Raw genomic sequence first — 21,828 nt, forward strand, 5'->3', positions numbered from 1 at the left:
GACTAAGCACAGGGAGTTTCAGGCACCTCCCTCACTTCCTGCTCACCCCAGACACTCAGACGCCAGAGGCGGTCTTCACTCCTGAAGCCAGCCAAAGGCACACAAACAAAGGGAACAAACCTGGTTTGGTGCGCAGAGACAAACACTAGAAGGATCTTCCCAAAAAGGAATGGTGAAAAAAGAAGACTGGGACCTGTTTAAACAAAGGGGCTTAAGGCGCCATCTTGAAAAACATGGTTCCTGTGATTTTTGGCTATCGGTGTTCGCGGTCGGGAGAAATCATGGTAGTCCGTTGTAAAACCACTGCCACCAGCCTTTCCGATAGGAAATGGTAGCATTTGACTGCTATATGAGTATTTAGACACAGGGGATACTATGTAACCCCTCCAGCACTCCATTGTAAGATGGTGTGTACTGGGTCTAGGAATGTGGAAAGACTAGTAAAGTTAATTTCACTTTACATTCTCTGGGAAACAGTAGTTCATCCCAGAGAAGGTATTTAAACATTTGGGAAGTCTAGAAAGACATCCCGATGTTACTACAGTGAAGGTGCTGTGTAACACACACATGAAAAGATGCCTTTGGAGTGATCTTAAAACTCCATAATCAAAGAACACACATGTAAAACACACAACAAAATATATGATAAAGTGGGAAACAAAAGCTCACTCTTTTCAGGTAAAACATCAAGTCCTCAAAATCCAGCAAAGTTGCTGGAGGTCTCTAAGGTGAAGGGAATAAGCACAATTATGAGAATTCTCCCTAACATTCGTCCCCCCACCCAGAATAAGGGACAGGAGGATTTAATCCACCCCTGGATGACTCTCCTTACTCCAGTCGGTCAAACATTCTGGAGAGACCATAAGCATTTTGGTGATTACACCCTGACCTGTGTTTGGCTGTAGTCAGGAGCTCTTAAGATTGGAGCCTGACAAAGGGCTTTCTTAAGTCTTCAAATGCATTGGTGCACTCCTCATTCCACCGGATCTTTTTAGGAAATTTGGGTGAGGAGACTACATTCAAGGGAGAAGCTATGGACCCATAGTTCTCAATGAAGTTCCTCTAATAACCAGTGAGGCCTAGGAAGGCTCTCACTTGGGTTTGAGTAGTAGGGGTGGCCCATTCTTGTACAGCTTGTACTTTGCTAGGCAATGGCCTTATTTCACCTCCTCCTACCTCATGTCCAAGGTAGACCACTTTGACATTTACTTGCCTTTATGAGCCTGTAAAACATATCCTAAGTGGTCAACATGTTCCTTCCAAGTAGGGCTGAACACTGCAATGTCATCCAAGTATGCCATGCAGAAATTGATTAACCATCCTTTGGAATGTTGCAGGTGCATTCTTTAATCCAAAAGGCATTACCTTAAACTGGTATAGGCCTGCTGGGGTTGAAAATGCAGTTTTCTCCTTGGCATGGTCTGTCAGGGCTATTTGCCAATAGCCTGACATTAGGTCAAATGTACTGAGGCACTTGGCCGAACCAAGTTTGTCCACCAGATCATCTGTCCTAGGTAAAGGATGGGCATATGTCTTAGTGACCGATGCATTTAGAGCTCTACAGTCCACACAGAATCTAAACTCCTTGGATCCTGCCTTTGGTACTAGTACAACTGGACTAGACCATGGACTGGTAGAGGGCTCTATTACCCAGAGTTGAAGCATCCTGTTGACCTCTTCCTTTATGTGGGTTCTGATATTATCTGACATCCTGTAACCTCTGCTTTTAACAGGTAAACAGTCACCAGTGAGAATATCATGCTGGCCCCAACGGGTCAAGCCTGGTGATAGTGAAAACAGGAAGGCAAACTGATTTTACAGAAACGTGCACTCCTCCGGTTGTTCCAGTGTCAGAATAGAAGAGAGATTAACTCCTATTTTCTCTTCTAAAGGTTGTCCCCTCAGGAGATCAGGTAGAGGTTCAATCTCTTCTTCCTCTTGAGCTGAAGCATTGAAGCAGAGCTCCCACTTCTGGTCTGGTGACATAAGCCTTTAGATGGTTGGAGTGAAAGACCCTGGGGGCCTCCTTCGGATTGCCCAAGTCCACCAGATAGTTGGCCTCTCCAAGTTTTCCCACAACATTGAAGGGTTGTATCCATTTGTCCTGTAATGCCCTCTGCCTTGTAGGTACCATAACTAAAACTTGCTGGTCTTGAGTAAACTCAACCATGTTGGCCTTCTGGTCATGCCAATGCTTCACCAGAGCCTGACCTGCTTTTAAGTTATGCAATGCTTCTGTCATCATGTGCGTCATTCTCCTCCGGACACCTAACACATAGTCAGTTACTCTCACTGGCTTGGGAGAAGGAGCACTCTCCAACCCCTCCTTAATTAGGGCCAATGACCTCTAACTGGATGACCATAGAGAAGCTCAAAGAGACCAAATCCAACTCCCTTCTGAGGGACTTCTCTATAAGCAAATAGAAGGCATGGCAGTAGAAGGTCCCACTTTCTTCTAAGGGGTTCCTCTAAAGCACCTATCGTGCTCTTCATAGTACGGTTAAACCTCTCTACCAATCCATTTGTCTGTGGATGGTAAGCAGTTGATAACTTGTAAATTACTTCACACTTTTTCCAAATGGCCTGCACGTAGTGGGACATAGAATTTGATCCCCTGTAAGAGATAACTTCCTTAAGAAAACCTACCCTTGTAAAAATACCAAGTAGGGCCTTAGCAACAGCCTGAGCTGTAACAGTCCTCATAGGTATGGCTTCAGGAATAGGTATGGCGTCAGGATACCTAATACCATGGTCTACTACAACCAATATAAAATCGATTGCCTGAAGAGGTTGGGGGGGGTTTAAGGGACCAACAATGTCAATTCCTACCCTCTCAAAAGTGACTCCCACCACTGGGAGGGGCAAAAAAGGTGCCACATTCTTGGCTCAACTATTGCCAGATGTCTAACAAGTGTGACAGCTCCTACAGAATTTATCTACATCAGACCCCAATTTAGGCCAGTAGAAATAAAGAGAAAGCCTTTCCTTGGTCCTCTTGAAGCTTAAGTGACCAGCCAAAGGAATCTCATGGGCTAACTGTAGGAACTGGTATCTTGTCTCTAGAGGCAATACAAGTCTTCTGTAGTCCCCTGGGATAGACTCAGTTGGTTCACTGTAGAAGGGGCCATCTTCCCAGTATAACCTATGCTTCCCTGGCCCTTGCCCGTCCAGTTGGGAAGCTGCCTGTTGGCGAAGACCTTCAAGAGTAGGACACTCTCTCTGGCCTCTGCTGAAGTCTGCCCTACAGGGGCCACCTTCTGCCAGTAAAGACTGCAGCTCAGGGTGGTCTTTAGGATCCAGATCTCCAACAGGGGTAAGGTCTTCTTCCAGCTCTGAATCCTCAACAGCTGATTCAACCTTTGCGGGTTGTTCTTCACACTCCGCCTCAGCTGGTGGAGCAGTCACAGTTGTGACTTTGGACAGTCCCCTCGGGAATGTCCTTCTTGGTAGCACAGGAGTGCTTTCTGGCTTTTTCCTTGAGATCTTGGGTTTCTCCTTTGTCTCATTCCTCCTGGCAATAGCAGTTAGTAATTCCTGTGGGCTAGGCGTTATAGATTCTTCTGTAACATCCCCTGGAGAGCCATCTAAGGTACTCTCCCTGGCCCTCCTCATCTGCTCCCGTTTCCTTTTGCTGGGAGGCCTGGGGAAGCCTGCTAAAAACTCTTAGAGTTTTTAAGTCAATCCCAAACGGGGCTCTCCCAGGCACCTCACTCTGCACATTCACAGGTATCTTGATAGTCATGTTGTTGCACTAGATGGGAGCTGGTAGTCTAATAAGCATTTGGACAGGGCCTCCAGCAAGCTTAGTGAGGCTTTTGGGTGCCTTAGCAACATCCTCAGCCTTGAAAAAAGATTCATCCACTACAGTAATGCTGGCCCCAGTGTCTCTAATGGCAGGGGTCTCCTGCCCATTTACAAGTACACTGTCCTTGTAATATTCTTTTGTGTTATCTGGAATTGAATTATAGACATCTAAATTCTGCTGTTCCCACAGACCAAAGGACACTAAAGAAACACTGGCAGAGACTCCAATGGGGTCTTCAGCCAATACTTGAAAGTTACCACTTGTCACATGTACTTCTTCCGCTGAGGAGAAGGCTATGGAGACAGTGTGGATCCCTGAAGGTTTACCCTTGCTTCTGGGACCCCCTTTCACATGGTTGGTAGGCCCACAAGCATACCATTTTCCAAATGTTTTGACAAATGGGGGCCTCTGCTGACCTCCCTCTGGTTTGGCACCAGATGTTTCACTAGCCTGATTTGGTTTCCCTTGTGGCTTACCCTTCTTCTCGTTTGGGGCACTCTTTTGGATTGGCGGTATTCAAATTCTCTATGCCATCTTTCTTTTGCTGCTTCCCATCATCCTTCTTCTGAGTTGCCCCAGAATCCTTGCAAGTAGGCCTGTTGGCAACCCACAAGTAAGCAGCCTTTGCTATCTTCTTTGGATCAAGTTCCTCAGAGTCAGCCAAGTGCTGTCTCAGCTTAGGAGAGCAGGCATCAAACATAGATTCCAACAAAAATAGATTTCTCATTCCTTCAAAAGTGTTAACTCTGTAACCCTTTACCCAACCATCTACGTTCTTCAAATAGTCACACACCCAGGTAGTTTAGGGTCCTAAACTTCTTAAGGTACAGGGAAGGAGTTTTCCCAAATCTAGCTATCAAAGTTAGCTTCACATTTTCATACTTGAATCTTTCAAGTTCCCCCACCTCCATTACAGCATCAGTTGCAACCTGGGGGCTAGATAAAAGCCAAGGAATCAACTGATTCCCTGTGAAACCCTGAATCCCATAGTTCTACTCAAAAGCACCCAACCAATCCAAAATATCAAGTCTTACCACATACATACTCCCAGCTTATTTAGGCATGCAAGGTCTCTAAGGACTGGAAGACCTAGTAGACTCTGGGATAGAACCATTTTCAAGAGACAATTTCTTCATTTCAAGAGCATTATGCATTTCCATTTCTCCGAGTTTGTTTTCTTGATGTTTACTTTCAGTTTGCATTTGGAGCCTTTTGAACTCCAACTCAAGTCTCATTTTTTAAAGAGAGACACATTCTGGACTCAGTACTGGACCGGGTAGGGTCCCTGTGGCTACAGGTTGAGGGCCTAAAGCAGGTAGAGGTGCAGTGGGGCTCATATCCTGAGACTCCTCTGACTCTTCTAGCTCATCAATAACATTATAGTTTGACTCTGAATCGTTATCATCCTCATCAACACTATCCAAATTTCTAAGGGGGTAGGGGTTATAGCTCTACATCACCAGTCGTTGATGATTCAACAATTTCTCAATCAATTCATTTTTCCTGACTTTACACATCCTTCAGTTGATCTACTGTAAGAATGATCAGAGCTTCCTGCTTGAAGTTATCCATATTTGGCATTATAAAACAATTGCTTTTCTAGTGATGCTTAGCCTTGTTAAGGTTATTTGAACAAAAGTAAGAGTAGCACTCTCAATGTAACAACTATACTTTATCATCACCTCTCTACACCAGTGTTAGGCAGAATTGCATGCAGTACCCTCTGGGACCACCACATACAATTAGGACTACAGGTGTAAGCAAGGTCAACCTTTGGTATAAGTCTGTACCAAACGTTTTTGGTAGCGAGCTGAGCAACCAGGCTCATCTCAAGAGTGAATGTGAGCAGTACAAGTCATTACACAGAGGACTTTCATTCACAGTGGTTCAAGTAGACACTTATACTCAAGGTTTCTTGGTAAAACACTTATTAATTTATTACACAATCATTTAAAAACATTTCACTAGAAGGAGGCAACTTAATATTATAGGCAAATACACTTCAATACAAAACTCTAAGATTTTGAGACAGTTCGAGCTCCCCTGAAGTAGGAGCAAAATAGCAGTTCAGTTACTTATCAGTGAGTAAAAGGGTCAAGGTAAGTAGCATAGATAACATATACTTATCAGACAGTGCAAATAGTTTCAATTCACCAGAATAGTTTAATTCAAGTCACTAGTCCTAAGCCAAAGTCAATGGGCTAGTTTTCTGGATAGGAAAGAGCAGTTATGTTATCAAAAGGTAAAGTCTTTGCAAAAGTTCTTCGAAGTAGTTTAGGTGAAAAAGAACCATATGTGGGGTCACAAGCCGATTAGGCCTGCAAGTTGTGAAAGTTTCACAAACTTTCACCGCAAGATTGGCGTTCTTTCAATCGGGTTGGCACAGTACCTTTGTATGAAGAAACAAATGCTGCTGAAGTCATTGGTTCCTGGCAGTTCCTCCAGATCTCGCTGTTCCTAAGCCTCAGTTGTGGGGACAAGAGGGAGGACGTCGGGGGACTCCTGCACTGCACGGGATCATTTAAGAAAGAAAACAAAATGGAATCACTTCAGTTTCCAGTAGCAGTAGATTCAAAAACACAAGCTGGTGTCCCTCTCCCCGATTAATCCTAACCAGCCTTGAGAATGGTATCCAGGTGTCTTACAAGTTGATTGGTCCCACCAACTCAAAAGAAGAAGCCATCCTTGCAGGAGCTTCTCTGTCGAATAGAGTTTGGCAATTTAGACCTGCAGCAGGGCTTCACCGGGCAAACCAACGGTCCAGGAGTTGCTGCAGCCGTCCTCTTCCAGCTCGTGTTTGGTTCTTTCGTTCCAGTTGTCGACTGTTTTCTCTCCCTTTCATTCCATCCTAGCTGTCACTCACCCAGCAGTGTGGCTGTCCTTGCCGGACATTCAGCCAGCCAATCACCCCAGAGTGAGTTTGTGTCTCCTAGGAGACTAAGCGCACAGGGCGTTATGGGCACCTCCCTCACTTATTGCCCACCCCAGACACTCAGACGCCAGAGGCTGTCTTCACTCCTGAAGCCCGCCATAGGCACACGAACAAAGGGAACAAACCTGGTTTGGCGCACAGAGAAACACTAGAAGGACCTTTCCAAAAAGAAACAGGGAAAAAAGAAGACCGGGACCTGTTTAAACAAAGGGGCTTAAGGCGCCATCTTGAAAAACATGGCTCCTGTGATAGTTAGCTACCGGTGTTTGCAGTCGGGAAAAATCATAGTAGTTCGTTGTAAAACCACTGCCACCAGCCTTCAATAGGAAAGGGTAGCATTTGACTGCTTTTTTTATTTTTATTTTTTTTAGACACAGAGGATACTATCTAACCCCTCCAGCACTCCATTGTAAGATGGTGTGTGCGGAGTCTAGGAATTTGGAAAGACTAGTAATGTCAATTTCACTTTACATTCTCTGGGAAACAGTAGTTCATCACAGAGAAGGTGTTTAAACGTTTACCTTAAACCTTTGGGAAGACTAAGACTAAAATACATCCCTGTGTTACTGCACTGAAGGTGCTGTGTAACACACACATGAATAGATGCCTATGGAGTTATCTTAAAACTCCATAAATCAAAGAACAGAAGTGTAAAACACACATGGAAATACATAAAAGAGTGGGAAAAAAGGCTCACATTCTTTCCAGGTAAAGATTCAAGTCCTCAAAATCCAGCAAAGTTGCTGGGGGTCTCTAAGGTGAAGGGATTTAGAACATTTATGAGAATTCTCCCTAACATGCATTTCAAGACAGCGGTATGGTGTGATCAAGCTTAGTACTAACATCAGTTGCACAGGAACAACTGCCACCTTGTCCCTTCTGGGGAAGGAATGTTGCTAGTTTTCACGCTGGACAGCCTCCCATGACCGATGGAGAATGGCCCCCATACCTTCTTGACAGGGAGAGGTTACTGACCCTGTCACATTATACATTCACTGAGCATCACTTAACAGTACAGCATCCATCCCAGACACGACAGTAAATTATATTGGACCACAATTAAATCACCTTCCATTTAGTATTCTAAAGTAGTAGTGGTGTGTATGGATAGGCTAAATCATTCATTTTCACCACAATAAGCTGTAAAGTGTAAGCACAAAATTCACTCACGATATGTGCCATATTATATACTAAGGGAACAAACACAGAAGAAAAGGGAAAGAGAAGGTACAGAGTAAGACATTCCTCACAAATGTCAGTGCATGCATCTGGCATTCACTGCCTAGTGTAAGACATAGTATCTTGCTGAAAGTAAAACCATGTCATGTATACATTCCTTAAAGTTTGTGCATTGCAAAGCTTTCCAACAATTCATCATCTGCTTCTTTGCCAATATAATTCAGTGATTGTACAACATTTTTGATGACAGAGTGGGTCAAATCTGGCAACATGTGTCCAAGCAGCACAATAAGCACAGCCCTAGACACCACAAACACTGTAACCAAAATATTATTTTGACATAAGTGTCCCTATAAAATGGGAACATCATGGAAAGATTGCACTTTCTTCTCTTATTTAATACTTTTAAAAAGAAAGTCTGCAAGTGAATCTGTTCTTACCCAGCTAACACTGCACTGAAGGGACTAGTGAACGTAAACAAGTTATCTTATTTGGCACACTGCTTTCCCTGACAGTACAGCAATTAAAACGAAAAGGTCCCAGGCCACAGCACATTAACTGGCTGCATTTTTTTTGCCTTCTTTATCGCATTCTCCAATAGCTCATACAAACAGATGAAATATGTTCAGGCATGCAAATGACCAGGTGTTAAGATGGCACCTGCAAATGGAACCTTCATCACTAGGTACATCAGAACAGCTCGTGAGGGTATGGTACATACAAATGTGGCAGTCTGCGGCCCAGTTAATGGAAAAGAATTAGCAATCCCCTACAATTTCAATATTGAATGTTTTTGAACTATCAAACATCAAACTGAAATCAACAATGTGCCTTTAACTTTAGTGGTGCAACCTGACAAAATATTCTTTAAAGAAGGACAGTAAACCATGCTCACCTAACATTCAACAGCAGGTTCTCAACATAGCAGGTGACCATCACAATTTTTAAAAAGAGAAAACAAGTATTACATCCAGTGAAATATATCACCTTCTGTCATTCTGCCAATTAGCATTATTTCTAAAATGTATTATTCAATGCAATCAAACTAAATTCTCAAGTTATCATAACTTACACAAGGAGTTCCTGCTTAACTGCAAGCAAATGTTTCCGTTTCTTGTTTATGTCTGTGTTAATCTAGAAATTAAAAGGAAATTTGATAAATTGTAAAAACGAAAATGCAAGTTTTGGTTTCCCATGCCTAGAACAAATATTCTAAAACTGAGGCCATATTGACATTACTAGATCACTCTCTCACTCCAGGAACTGGGCTCTGGGTCCCTGAAATAATTCAATTAACCTATATTTCGTGTGCCTGAAACACACTATCTCTCACTCCAAGCTAATGTTTTTACAGAATGTAAAGACTAGAGGGGTTATCTGTACTCCTGCCCTCTATATATCAGAGTAGAAGTACAGAGCACCCCAGCCAAGATTTTCTATATGGTAACGTTGGATGAGCAATCAAGGCTTAAGCTCTAAGGAGGGGAAGACAATAAACATCTGTTATTAGCGCCAAGAGGCCCCTTTTTCTGGGTGAACGTGCGCTTTACAAATACACCTGTTATATTATGTTATGCAGGCTGGTTCCTAAATACAGTGTAGTCCCAAAGCCCCCAACAAAGGAATGTCCACACACTAGGTTAGTGATAACAAAGCTCTTTACATAAATAAGGTTCAAATATATACACAAACAATAACACACTTTGTGCTTTGGCACTACTAATATGGTAAATGTACAATCTCTATGTGGTACCACAGTTCACTCTTCATTCCATTAAAATGCACCAACTGCTGACAGTTTCAATGGCACACAAATCAAATAGTAAAGTGAATAAACAATAGACATAGCAGGAAAACAAGTTGAGTTAAACAAATGGCAGATTACTGGGTCCCTACCACTAGACAGTTCTGTGTGAGGATCCCCCCAACCTGGGCAATCTATAAATAAAGTATATTGACAAGCCCAGTCCATGTATGTTGAAAATGGTCTTGTTTCCGTCTAAAAATGTTCCACTACCCCAATGTACCCGTTTAGCAGAGTTTCATCGTCAGCTTGTCAATGGATAACTCATGAGCGAACTCCCTTTAAAGCAGGAGCCACAGCGGTGAGATGCTGTGAAGAAAAGGTGAACACTGTCGTCGGGACAGTAGCTTCGGTCTTTGCGGTGCTCCTTGACGATCGGTCGTGGACGTCCTGCGTAGACGAGGCATGCAGTGCACCTCGATGACAGGAGTTTGTTGCCGCAAAGCAGAGTCAATGAAGTACGTAGGCCCAGCAAGGGCATTGGTCGTCGGTGTTGGCATCGCCGATTGGGACTCGACCACTGCTGGCTTTCAACCTTCGTCTGCGTCTTTGTGGGCTTCGAGTGGCGAGAAACCCACCGGCGGATTCTCTTCAGTTCGTCAGCGACCTTGACTTTCTCCGGCGGGACAAAGTGGTCGACGAGGTTGCAAGGGAGTCATTGATTGCAAAGTGTCTTAGGCAATGGAGTTTTGCGGCTCAAGTCGACGAAGTTACATCGGTCCTCCGAACCTTGGTCGACGGTGATGGTCGTTGATGGCCTCGACATCCTGGCATTACTTCAATGGTTCCTGGGCGGTCCCCGTCTCCGGTCGATAGTCTTTTGGAACGGACTTCCAGGGAGCCTTGGTGAAGATGAGCTGGTGCACGATGTTCCCTCGTAGCTAGGGAAGAGGTCTCCTAACCAGGTCCTCTCTTGGATCAGTCCTTAACAGACACCGCAGCTTTCAGATTCCGTCGACGGTGAGCAGCAGCAAACCTTCAGCTGGGCTTCAAGGATAAGCAGCTTCAAGTTTCAACTTCAGCTTCTGAACAATTCTGGTAAGTGAGAGGTCCCCAGATACACTCCGTCTCTCATTCACACTGCTGGGCCAAGTTCAGACCGTCAATCATTCAGAAGGGCATTCATGCAGGCAGGCAGCCAATCAGATTCACAGTGCATTCACGCCATTCACTTCCATCCAGACACTCACAACAAGGAATGTGGCTTGGGACAAGCACCCAGCCTTACAGCACACCACACTGCATTCATACCCGTTTCAGGCAGGGCTGTCTCATTCATTGTGTTACACACCAGACACCCATAGCATTTTATTTATTTATTTATTTATGTATTTGTAACGCGCCAAAAGCTTGCAAGCATCAGGGCGCGACAAAGACACGGAGACGGGAAGTTCACAAGACAGTACGAGGAGAAAATAAAGAGAGGAAGAAAGTAGGTTCTACATGAGAACCAGCATAGAGGAAAGGAACTTACCTGTAACTGTTGTTCTCCAGCATGGGTCTGGCATGGATTCACATGCTCATGAATATTCCCCGTCGTCAGGCTGGGAATCCTCGGTAAAGAAAAAAACCAGTATCAGTTTCGTTTCTGATCTGTCTTTCGTAGTAGTAACCAATCACTGGTCTCTGCGTCATACTGACCACAGCCAATGACTGCCCTCTACCCAAGCCCCGCCTCTGGCAGCCATCTTCAGATATGGAAGCACGTGAAGTGGCAGTATGACCAAGTGAAGAGCCGCAGAGGGGTAGGCGGGAGGGTTCGCATGTGAATCCATGCCAGACCCATGCTGGAGAACAACAGTTACAGGTAAGTAACTTGTTCCTTCTCCAGCATGGGGTCTGGCATGGATTCACATGCTCATGAATAAAGAATACGTAGCAGTACACACATGCACAACCACGGGAGGTGGCAAAAGGCTCAACATTAAGCATTACATAAAACTCAACATCAAGCAATCTTACCTCCTCACCAGGCTCACCTCAGGCGAACAGGTTGCGCAGCACTGCTTGGCCGACCCTGGACTCCTCCCTGGAATCCCGATCGACGCAGTAGAATTTCGTGAAGGTGTGCATCGACCTCCACGTAGCAGCCCTGCATATGTCCAGCAGGGGCACACCAGAAAGGAACGCCGTGGTAGCTGCGATCGCTCTGGTGGAATGGGCTCTCGGACGGCCAGGCAGCGGTCGGTTTGCCAACCGATGACAGTACATGATACAGCCGGAGAGCCATCTGGAAATGGAAGCCTTCGAGAGAGCCTTCCCCTGATTGACAGGTCCAAAGTTCACAAAGAGTTGTGACGTCTTCCGAAGACACTTCGTGCGGTCCACGTAGAACTTCAGCGCTCTAGCCACATCAAGCGAGTGCAAAGTCCTCTCAGCCGGCGACGAAGGCGACGGGAAAAACACAGGCAACACCAAGGGTTCGTTGAGGTGGAAGTCCGACGGCACCTTGGGCATGAAGGAGGGGTGCGTCCTGAGCAAAACCCTCGTGTCGTGAAAAGTCAAGTATGGTGGCTTGCAAGATAGGGCCTGGATCTCTCCCACTCGTCGTGCGGAGGTGATGGCCACAAGAAACGCTGTTTTCCACGACAGGAACTTCAACGGGGCCGAGTGCAGAGGCTCGAACGGAGGTCCCATGAGCTTGGTCAGCACCACGTTGAGCTCCCACGCCGGGGCCGGTGCCTTCACCGGCGGGAACGATCTGAACAGTCCCTTCATGAACTCTTTCACCAGACGATGAGACCACAAGGACGTCCGCCCCGTGGTTCTAGTGTATCGGGAGATCGCAGCAAGATGAATCTTGATGGACGCGTGTGCCAGTCCAGCCTTGGCCAGCGTCAACAGGTACGGCAGCACTTGGGGAGCCGTAATCCTCAGAGGGTTAATCTTCTGTGCGTGGCACCAGACAGAGAACCTCTTCCATTTGTGTCCGTAGCATTTAAGAATCGAGGACGCCCTTGCCTTTGCAAGAACCTCTCTGCAGTCGGCCGGTATGTCGTATCCTCCAAACTCTAGCGCTGCAGGAGCCAGGCCTGCAAGTTCAGCGACTTCGGTTCGTGGTGGAGGATGGCGCCTCCTTCCCTGGAGAGCAGATCCGCGTCCACCGGCAGCTTGATCGGCGGGGACGCTGACAAGTCCAGAAGGTCCGGGAACCATATCTGCCTCGGCCACGCAGGTGCGACGAGGATCATCCTGCACCGTGACCTCTTGAGCTGGTTGATGAACCGGATCAGCAGTGGCAGAGGAGGGAACATGTATAGGAACAGGCCTTCCCAGGGGAACGAGAAAGCATCGCCCATGCTCCTCGGCTGGGGAAACCTGCTGGCGAACCTCCGGCACTTGGAGTTCGTTGCCGTCGCGAACAGGTCGATCTGGGGTGTGCTCCACCGTCGGAAGAGGCGATCCACTAGATCCTGCCGTAGTTCCCACTCGTGGCACGAGCGCAGCTCCCTGCTGAGTGAGTCGGCGATGGTGTTTTTTATCCCTGCCAGATGAAACGGCACCAGAAACATCCTTTGGGCGACGGCCCAATGCCACAGGTCCTGCGCCTCCTTGGACAGTGCTGGGGACCAGGTTCCGCCCTGTTTCCTGATGTAAAACATGGTGGTGGTGTTGTCGGTGAAGATCCTCACCACCTTGCCCTTGAGGGGACGGAAGGAAGGACCTGAGGGCCCAAAACACTGCACGGAGCTCCAGGACGTTGATATGGAGGGACTTCTCCGTCGGGAGCCAAAGGCCTCTCGCATGCAGATTTCCGGTGTGCGCTCCCCACCCTTCCAGGGAGGCATCCGTGGTCACGGTCTCCTGGTGGCCTGGGGTCTGGAAGTCCATGGCCGCCGTCAGATGCGCGCGGGTGCCCCACCACCGGATCGCTCGTCGGAAACTCTCGTCGAGTGTGATCCTCTCCTCGAAGTTGCCCGTTGTTTGGATCCAGCGCGCGTCCAGGAACTCCTGCAACGGGCGCATCCAGAGCCTGCACATGGGAATGAGGTAGATGCAAGAAGACATCATTCCGAGGAGGGTATTGATGGACCTCACCTTGGCCGCGTCGGCAACCAACATCCGCTGCCCCTTGCCCAGGATGGCCCTGGTCCTTTCCTCCGACAGGGAGGCCAGAAGGGACACTGTGTTAAGCTTCGCTCGCAGAAACAGTGCGACTTGCGTGGGTACCAGGTGGGACTTGGCGTAGTTCACGGAGAATCCCAGGTCCGTGAGAAGTTGGACGGTCCTTGCCGTGTGCTCCACGGCGAGCTCCCTCGTCTTGGCTCGGATGAGCCAGTCGTCCAGGTAGGGGTAGACGTGGATCCCCTCTCGGCGCAGCTGCTCCGCCACTGGTGCAAGGCACTTGGTGAATACCCTGGGTGCCGACCGTAGACCGAAGGGAAGGGCTCTGAACTGATAGTGACGCCCTTGGACCACGAACCTGAGAAATTTTCGGTGCCCCTTTAGGATGGGAATATGGAAGTAGGCATCCTCCAAGTCCAACGACGACAGGAAGTCGCCCTCCTCCAGCTGACCCAGGACGTGCTGGAGGGTGACCATCCGGAACTTCTGCGCCTTGATAAACTTGTTCAGACGTCGCAGGTCTAGGATGGGGCGCCATCCTCCCGTCTTCTTCACGAGGAAGTATCTTGAGTAAACTCCGGAACCCCGAAGCCTCTTTGGGACGAGTTCGATGGCGCCCTTCCTGAGCATCGCCTTTACCTCCAGGAGAAGCTGAGGGATGTGAAGCTCTTTCCTGGCCACAGGGGGGACGCGCGGGCACCTTCTTTGAAACTCGAGCGCGTGACCCTGGGCTAGAGCGTCCAGCACCCAACGGTCTGTGGAGATGGACTCCCACACGCTGACGAAGTTCGCCAGCCGGCCTCCCACCGGGGTGCTTCGGTGGGGGCCCGACCCCACGGCCGGTTCAATCCTGCTTAGACGAAGCTTTGCCGCCTTGACCTCCTTGGCGACGACGGCGGGGTCCGCCTGACTTGCCTCGTCCCCTGTAAGCTTCCTGAGACGACGAACGGGCCGCTTGACGGTAGGTGGAAAATCCGCCGCCGGAACCTTTGGAGGCGCCCTTGCCTCCGCCGCTCCGAAAGGGCGGCTGCCATTGCTGGAGAACCCCGAGAGCCCGGGCCGTCTCCGTGTCCGCTTTAATGGCTTGAAGGGAATCGTCCACTGTTTTCCCAAACAGGTTGTTCCCATCGAACGGCATGTCGAGGACTCTGGTCTGTACGTCTTGACGGAAGTCCGTAGCCTTGAGCCATCCACGCCGCCTAAGGCACACGCCGTTGCCCAACTGGCGAAATCCAGTGTCGGCGATGTCCGTCGCAATCGTGATGGCGTGGTCCGACGCCACCTCACCTTCCTGCAAGATCTCTAGGGCATCCGCCCTCTTGTCGTCCGGTAGGAAGTCCAGCAGGGGAGCCAGTTTGTACCACAGCTCCCTGTCGTAGCGGGCTACGATAGCTAAAGCGTTGGCCACCTTAATCGTCATCGCTGCAGACGAGATGACCCTGAGCCCCATCGTATCCAATTTCTTTCCCTCGCCGTCCGGCGGGGAAGTCGACGTGGAGGCCGCACCCCCCCTGCTTTCTTCCTGGCCGCCGCGGAGACAACGGAGTCCGGGGTAGGCTGTGCCCGGAGGCACAAGGGGGCCGCATCCGGGACCCGGTACTTCTTCTCGTACCGGTCTCTTCTAGCCGGCATCGTGGATGGGTTCTTGAGGAGGGCAAGGCCCTCATCCCAAATATCGTCCAGCAGAGGCACCGCGAGGACCGTCTTCCTCTTGGCCTTGCGCCGCTGATAAAGGAAACCTTCCTTCTTCTCTTCAGGGCAGAGCTGGAAGAGCTCGGATGCCCTGGCGATCATGGAGTGAAAAGATCCAATCTCGTCGGGCGGGGAAGCCCGGGTGGGAGGTGGCGACGGCAGATCCTCGTCGTCCGTACCCGTCGCGGCCGTGTCAGTCCCCGTGTCATCCCCTCGAGTCGTGGACGGGGAGGAGGGCTGAACGGGGCGCGACGGCTGAAAAAGAGGTGGAGGGTGAATCCTTCTCTTCTTAGGAGGGGGGCTGCCTGAAGGGCCTGGTTCCGGGTCCCCCGACGGGAGTGGCTCCTCCACTGGTAACGGCAGTCTCGTCCTTATCTCTGAGCATAAGGACTGTATAGCCAACAAAATGGCCGCCGAGTTGTCTTGCGGCGCTGGTAGAGGGGAGTCCGACGGGCGGTCAGGGGCCCCGTCGGTACCCTCGACGATGTCGTCATCTCCTGCGTCGGGATCCCTCCCGACGGGCTGGTCCTCTTTCACGCCAACGCCGTGGCTTAAGACCTCGATCAGTTCTTCCTCAGAGGTTGAGGCCGAATCCACGACGACCTCCTGCCCCCCCTTTTTCTTCTCCGTCGGAGGTTTCACGGGGGTCCTGTCGATGGGCATAAAAGAGGACTCCCTACGCGGTGGCAGGGAGACTCTGAGCCCCGAGGTCGCCGCCACTGGTGTAGCCTCCACAGGCTGAGCCAGGGCCGCCGCGACTGTCTCGATAGAGGCCTTGGCCGGATGGATTAAGGCTTTCACCACCTTAGGTGCGCTCACCGCCTTCTCCTTGAGGGGGGGGGACACTGCCTCGCTCCCCCTCCGCCTTCGAGCTCGACCGGGGCCTCTCCAGGAGCTTCGCCGGGTGCTCGGCCTTCCTCTTACCTGACCCAGAGCGTTGGCTCGTGGTTGATGGTGCCGGGGAGGGTGCGCCCTGCCTGGCGCCCGTAGAGCCCGACCGTTCAGCGCTCCCGGTGCCAGCGGACTCGCGGTGCTTGGCCTTGTGTTGGACCCCCGTCGCCGGGGCGTCCTCAAAGGTCTTAGAAGACCGCTCGGATTTCTTCCTCTTCTTCTAGCCGGACGGGCTCTTCCCTTCCAGCCAGTTGGCGAGACGTTGATGGCGGTCCTTCATGGTCCGCTCCGACATGTTGCCGCAAAACGCACAGTCCTTCTCCACGTGCGTCTTGTCCTCATGTAGGCAGTAAAGACAAAAGGAGTGTTCGTCTTCCTTAAAGACATTCTGCAGCTGGCATCCAGGGCAGACCCTGAACAGCTTTCCGGGCGTCGAGCTTCCCTTCTCCTGGGCCATGACCGAGATGGGCCTGAGAAACTTCTGGAATCCTCCAAAAGCGTAGCTCGACGAAATCTTCACCCTTGAGGGGCGTAGACGAATCCGACACGGGTCCCCGTTGATCGGATGGAGAGTCGGTGGAGCTTGAGGCTCTTTTGACCGAAAAAACAAAGTTTTTGAGAAAAAACGTGAAAAAATAGCACTAACGCTCGAGAGCAATAGCACGAGGATCCCAACACATGAACGTGCGGTAAAAATCTGAAGATGGCTGCCAGAGGCGGGGCTTGGGTAGAGGGCAGTCATTGGCTGTGATCAGTATGACGCAGAGACCAGTGATTGGTTACTACTACGAAAGACAGATCAGAAACAAAACTGATACTGGTTTTTTTCTTTACCGAGGATTCCCAGCCTGACGACGGGGAATATTCATGAGCATGTGAATCCATGCCAGACCCCATGCTGGAGAATGTTAATCATTTGAAGAGTGTGGTCTTTAACTGTTTCCTGAATGATTGAGTATTGTTTTCAAGTCTGAGATTGCAGGGCAACTCATTCCAGTGGAAAATGGCCTTGCTAGGAAATGCTCGACCTAGGCCTGTGGATTTACTAGGGTAGCTAGATTTAAGAAGTCCTTGTTTTGCGGATCTTAAGCTCCGGCTTGGCTCGTACCAGCTGAATTCCTTCTTCAGGTATGTTGGGGCCGTTCCCATGAACTCTGCATGAAATGTATATTGGTCACACCCTCCATTTACCCAGTTCCCACCCCAAGGATGTACCCACAACATACAGTCATTGGGAAGGCTCCAGCCAGTCTGGCCTGGACTTCCCCACAAAACCATATATGGAACTTCCACCCAACATCCAGTCAGGGGGAATGGACAGTGTCAGGGCTTCCCAGGACTTGGGGAAAACAAGCTAACAGGTAATAAAACGCAAGAGGCCACAGGGGCCATCTTGTCTCCCATCAGGAATCCACTGATTCCTATGGCATAGCCTTGGTTTCCCAAAATGGAGGATAATCAGAGCACCTGTCAAATTCAGCATGGAGCTGCCACCAGCCCATATTTTGCTCTGCGGGCCACACACAGGTGCCCAGAAACATACACTAGGGTTACAGGGTTGTACTCACACCCATGGGTGCCATAAGGGTATCCCAAGGGTTTGTTCACCATAACCAAAAAGAGGAAGAGCTGCACTGCCAGGAGTCCCACAGGGACTCCTGTGCAGAAAACAACGCAGAACACACATGAAGAAGGAGTGCAGGGCAAGGAGATGGAGGCCCTGTCCCTCCCCCCAATGCATGGCCAGCATCACAGAGATGAATGAAGTTGCCACAGGATTTTGGAAGGTTAACCGACTACGGTGAAAAGGAAAGACACTGAAGTCTTGCCAAACCCAATCAAGGTAGGTAGTACGGATCGGGGTTGAAAGGCTGAGTTAGTAATGTTCGAGGGAGAAAAAAACACAAAGATTATTTTTTCAAAATAACCTTCAGTCTTTTCTTCCCTGAACATTTCTGACATGGCCCACACCCCTACCAACACCCCCACCTCCCTACTTCTCTTGCTTCAGACTTGCTGGTCCCTGCAACACCTGTTCCCTTTCACATCTGTGATCGGGAACCCGGCGCTGCAGGGTTCCTTCCTTTTTTTCCCCTTGGGACAGCTGCAGGGGACATGCGGGCAACACCCGCTCACAATTTAGAGAGCAAGGGTGTGGGGGACACTGCAGCCCCCCGGACCCCTCAGCACCAAATGTGTGATTTGGTCTAACTTTTCGGCCAGCCAGAATTTTCAAACGGCCGATATTCGGCCATATCACACATTCTGTGATTTTTTTTTTCCCCTGTCATTTTGGGTGATTCTTAGACCACTCTTCTTAGGGCGATTCCTAGAGTGGTCTAGGGCTACAAGTAGACACAATAGAGGACTCCAATAAATCCAGTTAGACATGTAAGAACAACATTATTCAATGATCTACTAGGCCTGTAAAATAACACTAAGGAATGAAACCTCTAGGTAATATAAGGATGACATGGTATCAAAGAGGGAAGAAAAACACAAGTGAACACAGTTCAAGGGTGTTTATTGAACTTCAGTGGGTTGGTTGAACGCCTATCTAATCCTAAATCTAAGGATGGGAGCAAGCAACGACCATCAAATAATAATAACGCAGACCTAGTAGAGTCTGTGGCAAAATAAAAGGGCCAATACTAATAAACCTATTGCCAATCCTTACTTCTAAATACTAAATGTGTGGGATCACAATGTAGGCAAAAGACAAGTGTTAAAGAAATAATATGTCAGGATAGTTGAGTAGTTGGCTTCCCTGCCCCACGTTTTCAGCACAGGACGAGGCGGCACGTTTGAGCGTCACACACCCACTCTGGCTTCTTGGCCACAAGGAAACAGTTCAAAGCATAGGTATAAGCACCTTCTACCAAAGTCTCTCTCCCAATGACAGTCCCTTATTGCAGAGGGCTTGACGTAACACACACCAAAGTTCCTTTGTTATCAAGATTTTCACATTCACAGGTTCGTAATTGGTCTCCCTCGTTCGGGCGCGGACCAGAGATTCCCCCTTGTCCAGGCTCATATTCCTTTGTAGCAATGGGTTTTGCTTAAACCGTTGCAAGACCACTTTGAATCACGCCAATTCTAATTCTTTATCTTTTACTTTCGCTTCTGCACCTTCTCGGCTGAATATCTTACAGAGACCTTCGATTGAGCACACTTGCGGTGCCGGACCACTCTGTCACGAATATTGTAGCTTCCTTGCTACAGTTCAAACATCCATCTGCCGTTAGACTGTCCCTGTGTCTTTCATCACACGCTTTCAGCAATCTTTATCCTTGCTCTTTGTGCACAATGTTGCCGCTTACAACCTTGACTTCAACACAGACTGGTCTTGCATCAGTTTCCCCGACTCACCGGCTGTGTTGATCTTTCTTTGATCTTGGAGCCAAGGACGGTACCACAGTGGCTGCTCCTTCTCTCCTACTTGGTGAGCCATGCAGGAGGGCCCCAGGTATCTCCGACACACAATACAGGATTCTTCAGTCTGGTTTCTGGGCCTTATGCTCTGAAATCCGAAGGTGTCTAGAAAGTAACAGCATTCAGCTGGAAATGTCGAGGGCATCTCCCTTCTTGTGCACCCTTCGTAGTTTGCCGTCTTTCTTCCCTCGTTCAGCTGCCGTATCGAAACTGCTGTTCCTTCGTAGGCTTTGCCTCGCTCATAGTGTGCTCTAGTGCTCTGCCTTTTATCTGTATGGGGAAGTTTAATGGAAGTCAGGTGTGAATGATTACCATCAACTGCCTGACCATGTCTGACCATAGTAGTGGGACATGTCAGGTACATGGCTTGGGTGTGAATTTGTTTTCTCCCAGAGCGGCTGTCCATGTGAAAGTGTTTGTGCAGGAAAAGGGCAGGGTGGAGAGGGGGGGGGGGGGGGTAGAATTTCCATATATCCTACTGTGTAGGATAGGGTAAAGGTGTTGCAGGGAAGAGAGGGCTACTGCGTCTCGCCATCAGGTGTCCCACCCCCACTCCCCGAAGACCCCTCACCAAGGTGATCCTGCCGCACTGGTCCACCCCCAGGAACTGGATCCTTCTGGTTTCTCATAGTAAGTACTGTCATACAACTACTATAAAATACATTTATATGTTCCCTCCAGTGAGAAGATAGGGAAGCATTTGATTTAAAAAAGAAAACAGTGCAATACAGGTTATTAGTAAGATGTTGAAAACACAGTAGAAACACTAAGAGCAATGCTGAAGTAGTTCCCTATTACTTATTAAGTCCAGCTCTAGGATGGATTGGGCCCAGTGCCCTAAGGTCATCCGTTCCAAAAGATATTTTTTTCGGGTAGGTTTATTATGCAACTGGACAGTGCCAGTGGTTGTGATTCAGAGTTGCAAAAGTTTTAGAAAGTTCAGGTAAGTAGCTCTCTCAATCCCACTGCACTAAGGCAGGTCAAGGAGGAGATGCTTGACTAGACCACCACCGATGTAAGTCAGGAAAGAGAGCGATATGAACAGGACTTTGCCCTATCCTCAATAAGGTTACATGGGTGTAAAGGAACAGGTATGGTCACTTACCCCCACCTTCATCTGTTTTTTCCAGAGACCACATCAGAGATTCCGGATTCCGTTGGGGGCACATTCTTCTGTGCTTGTTCCCGATTAATGTAGGCACAGAGATTGTGGGTGCAGAGATCAATTTCAGTTGCAGGATTTACTTTGTCGGTTGCAGTACCTGTATTTCGGTTCCAGGCATTGCCCAGTTGAACGCCCTTACAATGAAGGCAAAAAGAACTTCTGTGGAGAAGCAATCTCAGGAGACCCCCAGGGAGCGAAGATGATGGGTTGCACCAGGAGTCACTACGATCGGGTAGCAACAGGCGATCTTCGTTGGGTGAACAAAGGAGCTTGCCCTGCACAGCATCCATGGAGACTAGAAGGCTGAAAACACAGGAGCAGGCATTGTGTAGCACAAGCTGAAGATCCTCCAAGTTTCAAGGATGCACTAAGAACAGTGATAGCAGCAGCAAGGTAGCTCAGGAGAGAGGAGCTGGTCATTCCACTTGGTGGTCCAGGGACCCTTCTGATGGCTCAGCAGGCAAGGAACCTCAGGAAGGGGTTGATACTGGTTATTCCCATTGGTCCAGAAGGGTATCTGGTCTTTCCATCTAACACCTTTCCATAGAAAATTATTAATTAAATTGCCTTTCCATCGAAAAGCATATTCATTGAATAATTTTCGAGGTTTAATTTCGATGGATAGGGTTGGGGCTAGAGTTAGATTTAGGGTTAGATTAAGGGTTGGGGCTGGGGTTAGGGCTAGGGTTAGATTAGGGTCAGGGTTAGCGTTAGATTAGGGGTTGGGGTTAGATTTAGGGTTAGATTAAGGGGTTGGCATGGGGGATGGAGGGGCAACCCCACCCCCAATATACAAAAAAACATTAAAACGTTACAAGGAGCTGGCCAGTGCGAAATATCAGCACTGGACAGCTCCATGTAAC

General features: G+C 48.8%; 1 protein-coding gene across 3 annotated transcripts in view; it reads right to left on the bottom strand.

The window, feature by feature from the left end:
- The window catches only part of CENPU (centromere protein U), a 797,426-nt gene that overhangs the window by 151,797 nt on the left and 623,801 nt on the right, over positions 1 to 21,828 (bottom strand). For all 3 annotated transcript variants that reach the window (XM_069631498.1, XM_069631499.1, XM_069631497.1), the window contains one exon: positions 8,989 to 9,050. In XM_069631498.1, coding sequence (XP_069487599.1) covers positions 8,989 to 9,050 — 62 coding nt within the window. The remainder of the gene's footprint in view (positions 1 to 8,988; positions 9,051 to 21,828) is intronic.

The sequence above is a fragment of the Ambystoma mexicanum genome, chromosome 6q (genome assembly GCF_040938575.1).
Source record: "Ambystoma mexicanum isolate Mex_15411 chromosome 6q, UKY_AmexF1_1, whole genome shotgun sequence".
NCBI lineage: Eukaryota > Metazoa > Chordata > Amphibia > Caudata > Ambystomatidae > Ambystoma > Ambystoma mexicanum.